Here is a 19980-nt window from a genome sequence, read left to right as displayed (position 1 = left end):
AAAGCCTGCATAAGCATTCTGTGAACCAACACTGTGCAGCAATACTTTCATAATGCAGAACTCAGTGTTTTGAAAGCAACCCCCTTTAGGACAAAACAGTCAAGACATTCATTTTCTGAAGGGTATTTTAACAGCAGTACTGCCAGACGTCTAAACAGAGACTCTGCACCAGTTCTAGTCTTTGCCTGACACAGATCTCTTTGGAAACATATATTTAAACAAGATAGCCCAGATCTGCAGTCAGAAGGATATCTGAAGAGGAGGGCCTTTGGTACATGCAGCACAGCTCTTTGACCAAGTTGAAAGCCAAAGAAAATGCAAAAAGCAATAAATAATCAAAAGAACAGAAGTAAAAAGACTCTGAGAGATGCAGCTGTATTCTGATATGCTTAGAGTATCAAGAACACAAGGGATTTCTTTTGTTGTTTAAAACAGATTTTGTTGTGAATTACAGTATTGCACTGACAGAAATGCCCAGTATCAACAGTTTTGTATTGTCCACCTGACTTCAATTCCTCTTGTACAAGAAAAGAATCAAAGCTGCATGGGTCCAGAAAAACACAGCGAGTTTGGGCATCACCTAATAGCCCAGTGATCAGAGCAGTCACCTCAGTAGGAAAAAGACATGTGTCAACATCTTGCTCCCAGGGTTGCTCAGGAATTTACATGAATCACTCCTCACATAAAATGTGGCGTGCAGACAGCCATTCATCAGGGACTGCTATTGCATGAGGTGGCCCCAGCGTTATGACATCTGAAGGCAAGATCCTGGGTGCGGTAACTGCATGGAGTGAGGCCCATGTAAACACAGACAGTCATTCCTTGCTAAGATTCCCAGGAAGATAATTGACTCCAGTGGAAAGCAGGAGTCTCTCTCTGTCTCACACACACATAGTCACTAACCTTGACAGAGAATCTAGCATGTCTCCTTAGTATCTTTACAAGTTGTTAATAAAATGCAGCACATGACTATACATTCAGAAAAGAGCACCCAAAGTCTTAAGGACTGATCTGTGAGCAAAGATAAAGTAAATATGAATGACTAGAGGGGAGTGGCCCCAAAGGGAAAGACGTGGCATCTATAAACAGATGCGTATTAGAAGAATTATTAGGATGCCTTGAAGTGTATCTTGGGGAAATAGGACGAAATAAAGAAAATTTATGATGAACAGCGAGAAAAAAAAATCCTGGCAGGCAAGTACATTAGAGAGTAGAATAATCTTGAACATCTCAGGCAACTGATCTTTATCACTTCTCTTCTGAAACTAGACTGGAAAAAGCTTTAGGTAATGAAAACAAGAGATAAAAAAGAAACTATCTGGAGAAGGAAACAGAAGACTACTTCATCTCTCATTTGCCAAATAATTCCTTGCAGAAGTCAGCCTCAGCTACCCAGATACAGTATCCAAGCCTCAGATTTGAGATTCTAGATTTGATATATTTTAATTTCAAGGCCAGGCCAGACACAAATGCGTATCTTCGTACCACCAACTAGACTGGAACCAGTCCTGTGGAATTTTAACCCAATAAAAGAGAAACTTTCTAGAAATGTAGAATTATAAGGAAAAAAAGAAAGACTGGAGGTAGTCCACCCCAAACCCTAAGGCTGGACACCATCACTGGAAAGAACAGGAGGAGAGCAGCTTTGAGAAAGCTGGGCAAGCTATTCCAATGCAGCACTGTCTTTACAGCTGCCCCGATACCTGGCCTGACTCTTCCCTATGGTCATCTAAATATCTAATTCCCTTTCCCAAGCATTACAAGCACAGTCATTCTTATGGGCACAGTCATTCCCTTCCTATTTGCAACAGACTGTGTTGAAAAGCTTTTCGTTACTCAAACTGAGACTGGTTTCATGAGAATTCAGCCACTTGCACAGTCTTGCTGCAATGGTTTGTGTGATTTGGGGGACTGTGGAGAGGTGGATCACAGTCAGAGTTTTTAGAGGCTGGGAGACGATGCAGACCTGGTGCACCGTATTCCTTCCTTTATATCCTGACAAGATAGGAACACACTTGCCTTGGAATCCTTGACAGGATCAGTTCAGCTCAAAAAAACAGATATTTAACCTTCAACTCGTTATAACATGCAGCAAGTCATAGTACTTTGCAACTTTGGACCTGGAAGGAATAAAAACTTTTGAATGCTAATCCTGCAGCCTGACATACCTATGGCATTGCCACTGCCGGTTTTACTGTATTGCAGTATTTGTTTATTCTAAAGCTCCACCTCCTGGAGCCATGACAGTACTACAGAAATTGCTCAGCTTTCACTTCACATAGGGGTGCAGGTTGAAACGAGAGTTTAAGAGAGTTAAAGGGTCAAGACTTACGATGATAAAAGAATCCCAGATTTCTTAGTTTTTTTAAAAATTAAATTTGGAAAATAATCTCGTGATTTGGGGGAAGTCAATTTAATTTCTCAGTGCTTGTGAGTAGGAACTTTTGGAATACAAATACAGACTTGCTGTAGTGAGCTCTGTTTAATTTCCCATTAGATCCCAGTAAACCTGCAAAGATGCGACTATTTCCAATTTAAATATACAAAGCTAGTCAGGAACGCTTCCCATCCATTTCACTCATTCCCGCTTCTCGTTTCTTTGACCTTCCACAACTGGCAATTTACAGTGAACCTTAGACATATTCCAGGCTTTTCAAGGAGAGTAGCATACCACACTTGCTTCAAAATGCACGTTTTAAAGGCGGGATCGGAGCGACCAGCACCAGAGCGGTTCGCCGAACCGTTGTTTACTGGTACTGGTTTCCAGGAGCTTCCGTGCCACCTGCTGACACCCACTCTGAGGTAAGGGCGTTACTTAGGCACGGGGAGGTAAACTCGCAGCTCGGCACCGAGCCATCTGCGACACGCAGCCGTACCCTCCCCTGCGGTAACCCTCGCAGGCTCCATTCACGCTCCCCTTGCCGGGGAAGGCGGCCTCCGCCGGCCCCACGGCGGCGGCGGAGAGCCAGCGCTTCTAGCGGGCGAGAAAATGGCTCCGGCGCGGCGGCGCGTTCCCGGGGCGCCGGCGCCCTCTGCCGGCCGCGCGCACCGCTCCCCGCAGCGCTCTCGCTGCACCGTCCGCTGGAAGTGAAGCGATGGCCAAGCTCGTACTTGCACGGTTTGCAGGACCGCTCCCCGGAAAGCACATCCATCTGAGCCCCTTGGGTGCCAGCCAGGCTCCTCAGAGAGGTGCTGACCCCGCCAGAAGAGGCTCAGGACGGCACGAGACCCACCAGCGAGCTAGGGGTCTCCTTGGCTACTGCCGTCAGTGCTCGCAGGGCACCAGTCCATCTGCAGGGTGCGCAGCAATGTACCTGGCTAGGTGTCTGCAGGGCGCGCAGCAATGCACCCAGCCAGGTGTCTGCACGGCACACCGCAACGCACCTCGCCAGACAGCTGTGGAGCACACAGCAATGCACCCGGCCAGGTATATGCAGGGCGTGCAGCAGTGCACCCAGCCAGGTGTCTGCATGCACGTGGCCAGGCATCTGTGGGATGTGCAGCAACTCACCTAGCCACTGCGAGGCCCCACTGCATATCCTGTGGCCCCCGGGAGACACTGCTTCCTGTCCCGCCTGGCAAATCCCACACAGTCTCTTTGCCTGCCTCTCCAGGCATTCCTCTGAGTGAGGGAACTGCCTGCTCACCAACTGTCCCACTGCCTGCAGGTCTGTGGATAAACTACATCCGGCTTTTTCTCTAAACCGTTAGTAGTTAGGTCTCCTCAGAAGAGTCCTAAGGCATGGGTGACATTGAACCACAGGAAACTGGTTCTCATTCTGGATGCAGGAGTATGGAGATCAGTACCCATGGGCTGCACTGTTGTGGTTAGACCCAGCTTCTGCAGGCTAGTCCCAGCCAGACATGGAAGGTTTAGGCATGCTGCAGCTTCCTGCTCATCAGGCACAGCACCCTGCGCTTGTGCCTCCTGACAGGCACAACCACGCAGCTCAGCTTGGCCCTGGGACTGGCAGGGACATGGAGGAATGTGCTGGGTGGTTAGGAAGGGAAGGACCTTCTTACACAGCCACTATACAGATCAGGCACAGAGAAGTCCTCAGAGAGCAAGAACGTCCTCATAACCACCATTTCACACAATGCGAACCATCACAGGTGTCAAGTTCATGGGTGAGTCCACTGCATCACCGTCCAGCTGCTAAAGGACAGCTGAGAACACATAGCGCCCTTCAGGCATGAAGAGCAGAGACCTCCTTTCCCACCACAGTGCAGCAAGATACAGCCTGTGCAAGCTTGAACTCCTGGCATTAAGTGCTTACGCTAACCAGTTCTCCGTAACTCTAATCCCCAGAAACTGTTACTGTTCAACCCAAATCACTTTGGAGAAAGATCTGCTTGTTCCTTCACATTTAATTTGCCTGAGCAACAACTGCAGGCAAGTGGGTTTCTGTTTATATATTCCCTTGCTGTAGTTCATGATAAATGATCACATCTCCTTCATTTTTCCTTTCTAAATCATATCACATTCACTGTTGCCCTTCCCTGTCTCTTTCAATATCTCTGCGAGTCTCCATTGCCTGACACCGGTTTTGAACAGCACAGGCACCCTTGTTTGTAATTTTCTCGTGAGAAAACATGGCAGCCCAGTTTCTTGGCGCCATCCTAGAGTGGCAATAACTGCACCGCAGAGTTTGACTCCAGGGCCCTGCCAGGAGGTGCTTTGTTGTCTGACACCCTATTTCATCAGCCCATTGGAAAGGAGACAACACAGATAGGCAGTGACAGGTTTATGTTCCTTCTTCAACAAACTGTTGAAACTCATGCCCACTGTCTGACAAAGCCAGTTCTGTCACATCCAGCAGAAGTGGATGTGATTAGCACATCCCTTTAGGTGCTGAACCTTTCAATAAAGCTGTCTCAGGACAGCATGACTGATGAAGCTGAAGTTCAGGTTTGTGTGTATCAGCAAGTAGAAAAGCTACAACTACTTTGCTCCAGGAGGCCAGGTGTTTTATGCCAACCAGTAACCTTTCAATAAGATCAGCCTTTGGTTTTGGCACATGGCATGTTCTTTTGGGCTCGCAAGCTTTCCTTTCACTTAAGGCTATTGCAGCTTTCAGGCCCTAACCAAGCTTCACTTTGTCAGTGTATTTTTGTAAATATTTAAGACTTGCCCTCCTACATACAGGATGTATATAGGCAGCACAGTGTCCTACGTTAGCCGCTCTGTGGGACTGTCCTTGGCAGAACCTCCGGAAGGCCGTGCATCTCCTGTTGTGCTGTTTGGCCTGCCACCCTGAATGGGATGAACTGCAGTAACTGCAGGCTTGTCCCTAACAGCTCGGGGGAAAGGGGGACATCAGTGGCCTCAGGTTTGGCCATCAGCTGGAAGTAGATCGTCTCAGCAGGAAGGTCTAGCTCTTGGGTTGCTCCGCTGCAGCCAGGTGCGTGGGCTGCAGGGGCCCGGGGCTGGCTGGGCCCTGAGGCCAGGCGCAGCCTACCCTGACTCGACTCACAATTCCACATGCTCCTGAGAAAGAATGCGTAACAGCCAGCTCACTCCTGAGTTTGTCTTCTGTTTGTAAACCATATTGCTCAAAAGAAGAGTATTATTTGCAAACACAGGGTGAAGAGGATGCTCAGAGGGTTTTCCAGGCCTTTCTTGGCACTGGTAACAGGAGTTTTATTGTCAGTGTCAGCTGTCACAGACCTCTTCTCCATTTGGCAGACTGAAATGTAGCTGCTACTATGCAACAGAGAGCCTCTGACCTCCAGGGAGGCCAGGCTGCAGTAGCCAAGTCACGTTACTGGAAGATTTCAGGTTTCCATTTACTGTCATAGCCTGAGGTCCAGCATCTTCAAGGTCTCAAATTCTTCTTCCCTGGGCTTTGCTACCATATTTCAGAGGGCAGCTCTGCATTGCCCTCTCTCAAGTTTCTCATTACAGGAACTAGGTTGCACAAAAGTTTCCTCACCCTGCTCACCTATCCTTCTCCTTGCTGGCTGAACTGTGTGTTGTTGGTGATCTAAACTGCAGTGCAAACAATGCTTTGCTGGGTTAACTATCTCCATACCTGTCATCATAGTGCATCTATCTTTGTGTTGCCTACCCAGAGGGCTCTGCTTTCATATGAGCGTTTTTCTAATGCTTGTTATTTTCCGAGATTATAAAACAACTCCAAGAAGGGCTGTTTTCCAATTTGCAGCCTGCTTTAAGTCTTTGCATCAGACATTTCAAAGAAAACAGAATTTCAATTGCACAGAAGTGGTCAAAGGAACAGACAAGAAAACGCCTCTTCTCCATCCTGCTTTTGAGCTCCCCTTCCTCATCCCTCTCTTGTGACTAATGTCACAACGTATAAATACTAACAAATGCAAGACTTTTTGGTCACCTCTGGAACAATCACAGAGACCATGGCAAGACAGGCAGTTACAGATACCCAGATAGCTTCCCCAATTCATTTGATCAGTCATATCGCCAGCATGTACCAAAGGCCAGTTTTACAAGCATTTGTAGATCAGCTGAAAGACAGTCCCAGGGCATCTGTCCACCAGATTATTGCAATAGACTGTAGTGACAGTGAGAGATGAATGGTGATAAAACTGTCTGAAAGCATAAGTGTGATGGCGAGGGATCAGCCTGGACTGAGCAGCAGGAGCTAAACAGCTGTAGTTTTGGAGCTGTTGGCTGTAACAATTCATACATAACACACTAAGTCAAACTCTGTTTCTGTTACAGGAGTACCAACATACATGTCTGGCACTGAAAACTAATGCCAAGACACAAGCGATGGTGCTTTTTGAATAAATATAAACTAACAAAGCACAGGGAGAACTGGATTGTCCCAAAGGTAAAGGTCAGGCTTTCTGCTCTCATTCGCTCAGTTTGTTGTCCTCATCCCCAGCACAGCTTAAGATCAGCTTGAATCCTGCAGATATCTGTCCTGGGTCCAGTTCTGTTACAGACTGTTATTAACAAGGCAGCAGCGTAACACAAAGTGCTCCTGAGAACAGGGAGAGGACAGTGAAAGGGGAAGCAGTTGTGAAGACCTTATGGAACAAGATCAGTATTCAAGTATTAGTATTCAACTGGAAAGGGCCCCCCAAAATTGAAAGATGTAGGTGAAGAGAGACATGAGCAAAACAGTACACTTAAGGCAAAATCAAATATACCCCATTGGGCATCATGGCTCATACATAAGTTGGGCAGAAAATGACTTTGAGATTATGGTGGACCACAAATTGAATACAGTCAAATATCACTTTGAGACATATATACAACACAGGGGAGGCATTATCTCAGGCTGCTTGGGAGGCCCCAGCTGGTGTACTGTATCCTAATTTGGGTACAGCAATTTAAGGAAGAGGGAAATTAATGGGAGAAGAGGATGGCTCAGAACAACATGTCATATCAGGAAGGGTCGTGTCTGTTTAGTCTAGGAGGTAGAAAACAGGGGTGGCAGGATAAACTAATAGGGCTTGCAGTGCTCAGGAGAATTGTTAGCAGGAAGTCACTCACCAGGCTTTTCTTGGTAGTGTGAAATTGGAGAGGGACAAGATGAGGAATATCAGCTTAATTTGCTGCCAAGATGATTTAGCTTAAGTATTTGGTGAAATCTTTACTGAAGTGTAGTCCATCCTGTGGTTTTCTCTCCCCCAGGAGTCTTGAGGGTCAGACACACTAGGGAGGAGGAGGCTGAAGTGTGGTCAGGGTTCCCTGGCATGGCTCACATGGCACGCAGTGTGACGGGGGAGCTGCTGGCCATAGCACACCCCTGTTCTGCCCAGCTCCTTTTTCATCAGCACAGCTATGTCCCCTGGGGTTCCTTGGCAAGCTCCAAAAACAGATTAGATAGTTTTGCTGGATCCTGTCCAGCCCACACTTCTACCACAACTAGCACATGTTATTGCACAAGGGGGTTCAGTGGTATGTTAGCTATCACACCAAACTTACCCGAGACTTGCAGCCTTAGCCATGTCTCCATGGGCAGCACAGAGGGGCAGCACAAAGCTGGCGAAGCCTCGTGGTGGAAACCCATTCTCTTAGCTGGTCATAGCCTCAGGGACCACAGGAGCTGCAAGTCTCTCACTACAGTGAAATTCAAGCCATTTCCAGCAGGGCAGATCCCCATGAGAAACTGTAAGTATGTATGGACAGCTGCTTTTTTGAGCAGCCCAACTTCAAGTCACTTTGTGCATCCTTATCAAGTGATGCCGTTGCCTAATACTACCAGAGATGCAGGACATGAAGCTGCTTGTTTTAAAAAAAGAAAAAATAAGTAAAATTTGCCAGGGCCTGTTAATAGGGTAGCAGGAAAAAGAGTTTAGTCCCAGAGCCACCTGGGTGAAGCCAGGGAGCACTTCTTCCATGCCCGCAAGCAGCCTGGCTGCAGCCCCACGGGAATAACAGCCACCCTTCCCCGGCCTCCCTTCCCTCGCTATTTCAGTTTTTACTCCGTATCTCCCAGCCAAAGGGCAGCGCCGCTCCATTCCCGGCCGCTGGACCCTACCTTCCCCCGCGCTCAGCCCTCCACTGGGTCCGCGGCGCGAGGCGACCGTTAGAGCGACCGTTAGAGCGACCGTTAGAGCGACCGTTAGCGGCCGGGGCGCGCGCGCCGCCAGGTGGCGCTGGGGGGAGGGGCGGCCCCCGAGGGCGCCGGGCTAAGGCGCCTTTGGCTAACGCGGCCCCGGGAAGCGCCTGCGCCCGCCGCGGACAGACCGCGGCGAGCACAAAGGCGACATCGGTCTGCGGGGGCCAACTGGGAGGGAGGACAACAAGCCTCGATGCTCCCCCACTTTACCTTGGTGAGAACGGTTTCGCGACTGCCTCTGTTTATTTAACAAAATTAAGGTAGAATTGGTCCCCGCATCACCCCTGCGGAACATAAACCGCTCTAGCGAGGAGAGCTCCTTAGAAAGGCTCCGGGAAAGGCAAGGCCTCCTCCCGGCGGGCGCCTGCGAGGCCGCTGGGGCTCATACAGCAGGTCACGGCCCGGCCCGGTGCGCTCCTCGGAGCAACGCCTGGCCGCAGAGCGCAGACCTCGAACCTGCCGGTTCACCGTCCTCTTCCTGCGCTGTTAGGAGGCTGCCCGGCTGTCCCACCTCCGCGACTTCCCCAGGGTGACAGCGGCTATCCTTGCTGCCTTTTCAGATTAGCACAGGGAGTCTTAAAGCTTCAGCCCTCCGCTGCAGGAAAGCCTCTGCAAACAGGCCGCCGTCACCTCTCCTTCACAAGCTTGAGACTCACTTCACTGTTGTCTCCTCCTCTCCAACTTACTCTAGAGCCCCTCCGGCCTCTCCTCGCCCCCAAGGAGCCCCGATGCGGTACCACCCCGCGGCAGCATCGCGATCTCAAGTGCCAATTCATGCTCCCCACCGCACTCCCCACCTTTCAGGATGGCCCAGGCAGCTCTGCCCACCCCTGCACGGAGCCCGGCTAAGCCAAGCTGTCCCAGCTGCCCACAGAACAGGGTTGCCTCCCAGAAATGCTCACCCCTGGCCTGTCCCAACCAGCTGTACTAAATTAACAAGCCATATCAAACTTACTGTCAGCACACAGGCTTTTACTGAAGTATTATAGGTAAAACAAACAATGGATATAGTTATTTTGGCTCTCTCCTGTAGCCTGACAAGCACTAAAACAACCATAGAGTAAGTTCCTCAAGTTCCATGTGAATATGTCCACTATAAAGTCCAGATGCTGCTTAACTGCGTTTTCAAGGCCTGAATGCATTTTCATTGCCAGAAGTAAAATCTCAAGCTAGAATGTTCTTGTCTAGGGTTTCCCTCCAGAAGCTTGAATATTTTTCTCAGTTTCTAGTCCTAGATTTGTGAACATCATCCATTTGAAAAGTGCCATCAAACAGCCAGGTAAAGGAGATGACAAGAGATACTGAGGTTGCCCTTAGCATGCATTCATGACACAGTCCACCAACCCAGCACCTGAACAGGGAAAGCAAGAGCTCCCTGAAGCCCAGGAAGACTCCATCCCACCAGTCCAGCTGTCTTGACCTCACAATCTTACACAGCTGGATTTTCTCACCTGCCCACAAAATGCAACACTCTGCCATAGTAAATAAGATAGAGATACTGCGCTAGACAACTAACAGCTTTTTTATGGGAAACTCCTGATCAGTTAGAACTACCTTCTCTCTGTAAGCATGGTTCCGCTCATTGTTAAGTGTGCTGTAAATCCAGTTAATCCCAAAGGTAATGCAATGTAGTCTGCTTTTCTGCTCTTTAGGAAAGGAGAATCTTTAAAATCATGGCACGGAGTCTGGCTGCCACACCTTCTTTTGATGTGACACTCTAACAGATAACATACACTGCTCTTAGTAATATAAGGGTTTGATTGTGTTCCTGTTTGCAATGACAGGAACACGGTATAATTGCAGAACAGTATATAGCTTGTTTTGCTTAAAAATACTTCTTGAGCAGACTTTGAAAGGCATGCTCAGCATCACAGCAGAGACATACTTCAGCATACACAGCATTTTAGTGGTTCTTTTTTAAAAATTTTTTTATAAAGCTGTAAAATGGCTCAGAGTATTTGGAGAGAGAAGAAATCACTCTGGAACCGGTCTAAAGAGTCAGTATTTATGCTTATTTCATATGATGCGTCCATGCATTGACAATAAACCACACCACCACACAGGTGGAAATGAAAGTTTAAGGACATGCTTTGAATTTTCACAATTGCAGAAGACACGTATGCCAAATAACATTAGGTTGAGCCACTGTTAAATTTGCAGTGTTCGGTGGCCCTCAGAATTTCTTGTCTTAACCTGCAGTGATGTGATCCAGCAATTATAAATTGGACAACAGAATAAAGTATGCAGGGGAAATGCCAGTCGTGAGTAGTTTCTGCCATTGCTCACTCTGTTTATCATCTGTAATCTAGTATACAATTAAGCTTCTAAGTAGTTGTGGCAAGAGATAGATGTTAATACATAAACCAAATATTTTCTCAGACTAGAATGTTTCTCCCCACCCTCTTCAATACAAATGACAGGTTTCAATACATTTTTAATAACCTTTGTTTAAAATCAGGAATTAATGTCTCTTTTCTCAAACAGGAAGCCTCTCTTACTAAAGAACCTGGGTTCAGAAGAGTGTCTGCTAGACTAATCCTGCTGCTTTGGTCCAACTTACTTAAGTCAGCTATTGCATCTCTGAGAGTACAGGGGAGGGATCCTGTAGTCCAAACTCTTCTTCCCCTCAGATCCACTCCACACGCTCCAGCTGCTTGTTACCTCACTGTGGCCGTTACTCCTGCTGGTAATAGGAGCAACTGGAACACCCAGCGCGCGGGTGTTAGAGGCAGGCAGGAACCAGCGGGTGAATCCTGGCTACGACTGATCATCCCACAGAATTTCTAAAGGAAAGAAAAGTTCATGAACTTTATAGTTACTGGCTGCAATGAAAATGGATGGAGAAGAGCAGCTTTTCCAAGAAATGAACATGAAGACAGGAGATCAACTTATAACGGAAATAATGGAACAGTTGCTTACAGTGCACCTTGCAAACTAGCTGATGGTAATAGGATGAAACTTGGAATTACTTCAGGTGCCATGTTCATTAAAAAAATCATTCAGAACCAAAACATGATTGCCACCTGCATGCACAGAAACCAGATCATCATCTTTCAGCTAGAAAACAAAGAATTACTTAATCTAAAAAGTGAACTCTGCAGAAGATAAGTTGTTGACATGAGTATTCAGTTGTAGGAATCTTGGAAACAAGCTGCCTGGTGTCCCAGAGTCTGTTCACAAACACAGAAGTGGATACAAAATACGCTGTAAACCGATGACAATTATCAGTCTGTGGGAGAGGCCCAGTAGCAGAATGAGCCACTGTATAGAAGTATAGAGAACACACACAAATGCATGCAGTACATGATATAGTCTATATATGCAAATTTCAGAGCTAACCTCTTTCAGTTAAACTGTGCAGTTACCAAGAGAACATTTATATCGATAATGAAGTTGCTGCATGAAAGTCATTGAGGCAAATGAGGGCAAGAAGCGCTGATAAAGGGGAAAAAAAAGAATTTTATTGGTTACTCTACAAGATGTGGGTCTTTCATTGATAATGTCAGTGATTTAACTAGGATGTCTTCAGTAAATATTACTTCTTCCATACTTGTCTGACTGAAAATCATTGAGCACAAGACACATCTTGAGATACAAATAGTCTTTAAACCCTTCCTAGCAGTGCACTATGTGAATGAAAAATGCCAACAGATTTCAGAAGGGTGTTTTAGTATGGTTGTAGTCAATAGAAATATTCATTTTAGAAAAAAAAATTCTAGATTTTATCAATCACTAGGTTGCTGCTTAATAATTATTAAAACAGAAATCTCATATAAATAAGATCTGATCAGGCTTCAGCTCTGATCCCTACCCCCCCAGTAGAGTTAACAAGCTAAAAACAGAAGCCTGATTCTTTTGTACGAGACCCAGAATAATCTTGTTGGAGTCATGATAAAGCCTTTCCGTCAACTGTTTGAATAAAAACCAAAACCCCAAAAGAATTCTTATCGATTAAAACAGAACAAGAAATATTTTTCAGCTAGTTCCTGCATCACCTATGCTAGGCATAAGCTGAAATGCAATTCCAATTCAGTTTTCCAATTAGGAATATTCCCTGTTGTAATGTTTAAAAAGACAGAGACTTAGTGCTGCTGATGGAAGGAGTCTCAGCCTTGGAAACCTTTAGTACACAAATTTTTGATTAAAAAAAAAAAATCCAAATTTGTCCAGGCTCTCAACAGTACAAAAAAGTAGTAATAATCCTTGCCCCAAAACTTTATGCAATCTCCAACAGCTGAAGCTAAATCCAAAGGTTGTTATGTTAGGATATGGGTTTTTTGCTATTCTGAACTCAATTTGTGGAGCAAAAAGATAGGTCTTTCATAGAGTAAAACCATTCCATACAGGAACTGGCTGACTGTAGGACCATAGCTCGGCAGTATTAATGAGATAGCCAAGAGCAAAAACAACAACTGAGACCAGAGAGTACCCAGCAGAAATTGCTGCATGCAAGCTAACTGAGCAAATCCAGAAATTTCTACTCCATTTCCTGAACCAGCTCAAAAGACTTTATCATTAACTTCAGTGTACTAACATGGACAACACCATCAATGTACTAATATTCACAATATCAAACACATGCTACAGTAGAAAGCTATCCATATTGCAAAGATCAAAAAAATCACCAAGTTTTAGAAATCAAGGCAGATGCAGAAACTCAGATACTTTACAGAAATTAACTTTCTCTAAGAGAGCAAGTTCTTGGTTCTTTGAAATATCCAGAGCAGAATTAATGTTTCATCTTTACCTTGTATTCTGAAATATAACCCCACCATCGCATTTTATGCAGAAAAAACATGGTATGGGACTAGAATGTATATGGCAAATACACAAACAAAATAAAGCACCTGTTATATAGTTCTGGGGGCTTTAATCATGCATACATCTAGTCACACACTTCCTGTGTGAATGCAAACAGAATGACTTTGTACCCATGATCAATTCTGTCTAAATGGCTGTACATGGAAACACAATCTGTGGTGTTGCGTAGTTATGGTACTTAAAGCATCTATCTTTCAAAAATATTAAGCTATAAAAATAGACTGAATGTTACACCTCCACATAATTGAAAAGCAGCTACTTACCTACTGATGGTGCACAATACTTTCGACAAAACATGGCTGCTTTGAACTGCAGTAATAAAAAATCAGCATTAAAAAAAAGGAAGCTTATCTGATTTAGTGAATGCAGTCTTTAAATGCAGGCACATATTAGGTAGCAAGATGCTTACTGTGACATTAAAGCATGATTTCAATTTTTATTAGCTATTGCAAAAAAAATATTTGCAGGTATACAAATGGATCCATACCTCAAAGTTCTTATGCAAGTCTTTACAGTACTGGCACTAGGGCTGCTAAAACAAACATATCGGAAGGTCATAGGTGCTTAAAGAACAAGTTTATTGACAATATCTTCACAAATAAACATTCTAAAGAAAATTTCAGAAAACTCTAAACTTAGAAATTTTAAAATTTTGTTCTCATTGGCAAAATATTCCCAAAAAACAAAAATGCAAGATGTCACTACATTTTAAACTTTCCTAATTCCAACATTTTGGTTCAGTCCTTTGAATTTGATAATACACATCCAACCCTTCAGCACAGTAAAAATGAATCAATAAAGTATGATTTTCCTTTTGTAAGGGGATCTCAATCAATAGGATTTTTTTTTGGCAAGCATCTCCCTGAAGCCACTGTCTGCTTAAATTTCATGGGTAAAGTCAGCAACACGTTACTTTATAAATATTCAAACTGAGCCAAATTATTCTGGTGTTACTCAAAACCTGGATTTCCCCCCAGAAATATAAAGCATACCATGTAGTACAAGAAACTATCAGCATGCATTTTAGAGGTCATTTTTGTACTTCAGGTATGTGAACTTAAAACCAAAGAGGGACAATTCTGATAAAAATGTACTCAGATATTTCATAACATTAATATTTATTGCTTTATATGAATACTGTATTGAAAGCCCAAGCATTCAGTTTACACACAGAAATTATACAATTATATACCGTTTCACAATGGCAGTGAGCACTCATTACAATCTACAAAAATCTACTTTACAGAAATTTAAAAATTCTAAATATCAAAAAGGTACAGTTGAAGAAACAGGTATAAATTTGGCAGCCAGTAATTGTGACTGGGAGGTTGCAGCTTGCATGTCTTTAAATATGGGAACTGGAAAATATCGAGAGTTTAAAGCAGTAGTTGTGCTTTGAGCTGGTTTGAAAAAAATGTAACACTGGCTGTCAAAGTAGCATGTTCAAAAATATTTAGTTCACTTCCAAAATGTTATACAAATCATGGTGATTTCTATGCACCTCTAACCTTTTAGTCACTTAGCTCAGGTATGTAACTAAGGTCATATATTAATTCTTCCAGTACAGTGGTGTGATCATACCAATGCCATCTGCATACTTTAGAATAATTTTGAAACTTCTCTACAATATTCACAATGCTCCAAGAAGCACTCAAAAAGGCAAGTACCTGTTCATTTCTTCCAAGATATTTTCTTATCATATTTTCAAACATTTCTTCTACAAAAGTTTAAGCTAATGTTTTGATTACAACGTTCTCAACATAAAGCACATTTTCTCATAAATAAATGAAATCCTTTCACTCAGGCACCTCAGAAGTATACAAAAATGTTGTAATTTGAACAGTTTTCTTGGAATGTGTTTACTCTGGTGTTTGCAACAATGTTAGTATTTCCAGGGTTTCATATGGGCCAGATTTCATTTGTTTTTCAGAGGCAAAACAAAGTGCCTTGAGAAGTGAATTCAGTCTTTTCCTATAGAAAAAGTATTTGCTGTATTTATCTTTTATAGAAACAGAAAAATATAACATTTCCCCCTTAGAACAGTGAGGGTACACATACGTGTGTGTGCGTGCGTGCATATGTGTGTGTGAGAAATGTAACACATTTTAAACACACAACATAAGGTTTCATAGTGTGTATTCAAATAAAAATCTGGAAACCAGCATGAAACCCCATAATTCACATGTTGAATGTTGAAACTGTAACCAAAATATGAAATAACTGCTATAGCTGTCAGAAAAAGACGAGACAAAAAGCTTTCTTGCTTACATACAACTAGGTGTGGTAATCTCCAAAAAAGTTGTCAAAATTATAATTACCTTCCAGTTTAAAAACTTTTATTCTAAATAAAAAAAACTATACACAAACCACTGATTTGACCAAACGAAAGTTCAGCGGTAAGCAGGACCTGAAGGAGCTGGTATTCACAGTTCTTATCATGTACAACTCTTTCAAGGTTCAATCCATGGAGAAGTTTATTTTACAACCTGCTTCTTTTTGTAAAACTAAAGGTCCACTTTATTACATAAAATTATTTATACAGTGTAAAACCGGAGCCTTATGGAAAATACTGCATCTAAGTGTACTTAAATTAGTCTTGCTCCATAGGTTCATCTGCAACTTCTGTGGCTTCATCACTGTTTTCCATAGGGGTCTCTGATGAAATTTCTGGAGTTTCACTAGCATAGGACCCTAACTCTTCTGTTTCACTGCAGTCAGCTCCACTACTGACAGATTCACTATTTTCACTGTCGTCTGAGTGTAAATCCTTCTCTGCTTGAGACTGATCAGACTCCTCCATTTGATTGTTCTCCTCAGAGGTCTCTTCATTCACAGTTGAGGATTCAGTGTCTTTTTCTTGATCTTTTCTGTCTGGACCAACATTTCTGGGAGACATGAAGGACTCTAGAAACAGTGAAAGTAAAGTATTAATAAGGCTTTTTTAAACAACTTTTAATTCTGCTATTTTCCATTCCCAGCTATGCTGAGTAAAGCTTCTACAGTACAGGCAAAGATAGGAAAATTGACCACCCCTTTGTTTATGAGAAACAATTCAAAGTATTAGTCAACCTCATCATTACCTATCCTAATATACCATAAAGTAAAATTTTTGATTAAGTATATAGCTTGATTTAACTAAGCTTTTGTGGATAAAGACAATATAAAAAACTTTTTCCGACTTCCCCACATTTTCTTATTTGTCCTCAGAAGCAGAGTCTTTTGGAAATCTTGAAAACAACTGCTTTGAGTATACATCGAAATCATCATCTACAGGCACATTTTACAAATACATATGAGCCCCCCCCCCCAAAATAAAGATTAAAAGGAAACTTGGGAGAATATGTAAAAAATATCAGTCTCTTTGAACTTCAGTTATCTTTTTTGAATTAGATACAGTGCCTGCCTTAGCCTGAGGTAAATTTCACTCTTCTAATAGGATCTGAGAGATTGTTGCTCAGCCTCGTAGTGGAGGAACAGAACTTTATACCCACATTTCAGTATTTTAGGAAAAATACAGATAGTGAAATGTATGTACGACCTAACCTCCTTGAGAAGAGATGAGAATATCTGAAGATACCCTAAAGCAGAGATTCCCAAATTCTTGGTATATCATTACCACACTCATATAATGTACTGCCTTTAATTTTAAGTAGTATTTTATTATTATTTTTAATAGAGATGTGGGACAGATTGAAAAGAAGAAATAACAGAATTGGTAAATGGATCAGGATTTAGCAGTTCACCCTCATGCACAGCAGGAGACATTCAGCAATCTTAACAGCACTGGCCTCCAGCAAAGAAAATCCCCACTTTTAGGAAAATGCACAGAGCACAGATAATGAAAAATCTGAAATACCTTCCTCCTCTTCCTCTGTACAGTGCTGTCTGGCAGAAGCAGCATCTTTTTCCTTATCCTGAGATGTAGAGGATGTTTCTGTCTCTTCCCCCATGCCTAAAGAAACTTCACTGGTGGCAGTTTGGTTAGGTGCATCTCTGGCTTCCCCTTCTTTGTCAAATTTAAGTCTTTTTACCTCATGTCCTTCTGCTTCTACAGGATCATCTTCAGAGTGCTTATTCTTTACTGGACTGCTTTGAGCACCTTCTGAATCAGATGCTGGTGATTCACTATAAACAACAAAAGCAGTTATGATTTTTACTGAATAAAAATATTCCATATTTATTCCACTTCTTTTTTGTTTTTAAGGTAGCTATTTCAAATTAAATACTCTACGAGAGACAACAGTAAAACTCAATTCAGTCACTACATAACAAAACCCTGAAACACATCACTCCTCCCCTTCATCTGGTTGTTTATGAAAACGCAGAGTGATCAGGATACTCTTGTGGGTCTAAATTACAGACAAATGCTTATGATTTATGAAATGTCACATCTGTGTTTAGTTTAACATCCTGGCACAAATATGGTAATCTTGGGTTTCTGAACTCCATTAATCGCCCTTCATTTTTACTACATATCCCATACACTTACGAGGTGGGTTACTGCAACTGTACAAGCTTGAGCTGGCAGTTATCTAGACAGCACAAACAGCAATAAGTACACATCTAATCCTTCTGCAGATATTCTTCTGTTAAGGCTTAATTACACATACTTTAGAAGACAATTCCCTTTTAAAATATTTTAGTAAATGAAAAAAGGTAAGAATAATAAAAACTCAAAACGCATTACTCCTCAAACCTGTTTTTTTTTTCTTCTGTTTGCTGCAAGTTTGTTTCTTTATGTTCCACACTGTCTGGCAAACCGTTTGTTGTCATAGGAGTTGACAAGGAAACCTTCGGTCGATTTACCGGTCTGGGAGTTCCAGGGCCATTTATATTAGATCTTAAAAAAAATTAACCCATTCTTTTAGTACTTTGTTCCTGTAAGACAGTAAGTAGCTATATCCTAGTTTTAAAAGATCATGAAAATATTTATTTACTTTGGTATTTTACATTGTATAAAATTCCTTACCTCCAAATTGCACGTTATCATAAAAAACGTTAAAAAGAAACAACCAAGTAACTTAAAATACCAATGTTACAAAAAGATCAAGGTTACAAAAATCAAATGGGGTATATCCTCACCACTCCTCTTCCCTACCTTCACCAATATTCTATGTTGGGACACATTTTTGAGGCTACCTATTTGGGATCAGAATAGATAAAGAAAAGGGATCTGAGCCAGCTATATCCAAAACCACCTTGCTTTTATCCAAAAAAAAAGTTAACTCGTGAAGCTAAACTTACCTCTCAGAGTAACCTGGTGAATTACCTGGGAACATAACACCATTCATCCGATTTAAACTATTGGAATTATTTTTCCTAAAAAGAAATTAAAATACAACAGTTAGAAGGTAATGAATAAAGCAAGTTAAATTACTTTCTTAAACTTGTTGGCATAGAAAAACATCACATTTTCCAAACAAATAGTGAGAAATAGAATTAAGCTATCATAGGCAGGGTTTGAGAGTGACAGTATCTCATTAAATATTATTCCAGTTAATATGGGAGGTGGGCTTTCTGAAGCAGAAGTTTTTCTTCACGTTCTGCAAAACGAACTGAGGGTACATTTCTTTTGCATCAAATTGGCTTAAAAATTGTCCAATGAAGTGCTCTGTTACTGGCATTACTTCTATTAATATCTGCATATTTTTAAAATAAAAAGCAGTGATCGAGTGTACAACTCACATGCTTAAAAACGAGAGTACATTCAAGTGTTTGCTAGATTGGGGCTTAGATTTGTTCTAAGGAAAGAATGCATGCTATTCAGCCTTCTGAAAAGAATACCTATCAGTATTAACCCATTATTTTATGGTAAGATGGAAGAATTAAATTCATGTTATCATTTTGACAAAGAATTTCTGATCCAGAGAGAGTTCCTTCTGCACATTAAGACAGACAGACCAATGCAATGCCTTGAAACCTGTTCCTCAAGAACTAAGGGTCTACCCTAACCTAAAATAGCAAATCAAATCCCCTTCCCCCCTTTCAGATACTTGCATATATTAAGATGATGTTTTTCTCACCCCCACAGCTAGTTCTCCAGGGGTTTTCTACATAAATGTTACACTGGGAAATGGGCTAGGATATAAATTTACAGCACAACTGATATTGAAGGGTATCCATCCTGTGGACTTAGTGTCTAGCTTAACTGCTACTATGGCAGAAAAAAACCTGAAGTCAGCGCCTCAACTAGACAAGGTTAGTAATTGCTTTACATTAGTTAAATCCATATGCCTGATGGCCTAAGCAATAGGGTATATTTATGCTGGTATGACTGCTGCACAGATAAAAATATCTGAACTATCTTTAATCAGGCTTGCTGCTATTACCCCCTGAATTAAGCCACACTAGCGAAGGGAGGAAGCACACTGAGCAGTCAAGTGGATACCCATCAGAGAAATCTACACAGATTGTTATTCGGAACAGTTAGCTTCCATCTAATTGGACACTACACAGCATGATGAGCAGATGTGATTACAGCCTAACCTGTTTATTATATGGAGCTGCATAACACATCAAGGAGGCACGATGAAGCTACTTTATACAGGGGAAACCCAGAAAATACACACTGGGAGATGTGGAAACTTATTTGAAACAGCCCAGTGATAAA

General features: G+C 42.5%; 1 protein-coding gene across 1 annotated transcript in view; it reads right to left on the bottom strand.

The window, feature by feature from the left end:
• Positions 1 to 13929: 13929 nt before the first annotated feature.
• Positions 13930 to 19980, bottom strand: part of PPP4R2 (protein phosphatase 4 regulatory subunit 2) — a 31561-nt gene continuing 25510 nt past the window's right edge. The window contains exons 6-9 of the mRNA XM_064519211.1: positions 18615 to 18689; positions 18067 to 18210; positions 17227 to 17495; positions 13930 to 16274 (exon numbers count right to left, since the gene is read on the bottom strand). Coding sequence (XP_064375281.1) covers positions 15961 to 16274; positions 17227 to 17495; positions 18067 to 18210; positions 18615 to 18689 — 802 coding nt within the window. The 3' untranslated portion in view covers positions 13930 to 15960. The remainder of the gene's footprint in view (positions 16275 to 17226; positions 17496 to 18066; positions 18211 to 18614; positions 18690 to 19980) is intronic.

The sequence above is a fragment of the Dromaius novaehollandiae genome, chromosome 12, assembly GCF_036370855.1.
Source record: "Dromaius novaehollandiae isolate bDroNov1 chromosome 12, bDroNov1.hap1, whole genome shotgun sequence".
In the NCBI taxonomy this organism is placed as follows: Eukaryota; Metazoa; Chordata; class Aves; order Casuariiformes; family Dromaiidae; genus Dromaius; species Dromaius novaehollandiae.
Note: the sequence above shows the minus strand (reverse complement) of the source record. Positions and strands in the feature narration are given on the sequence as shown.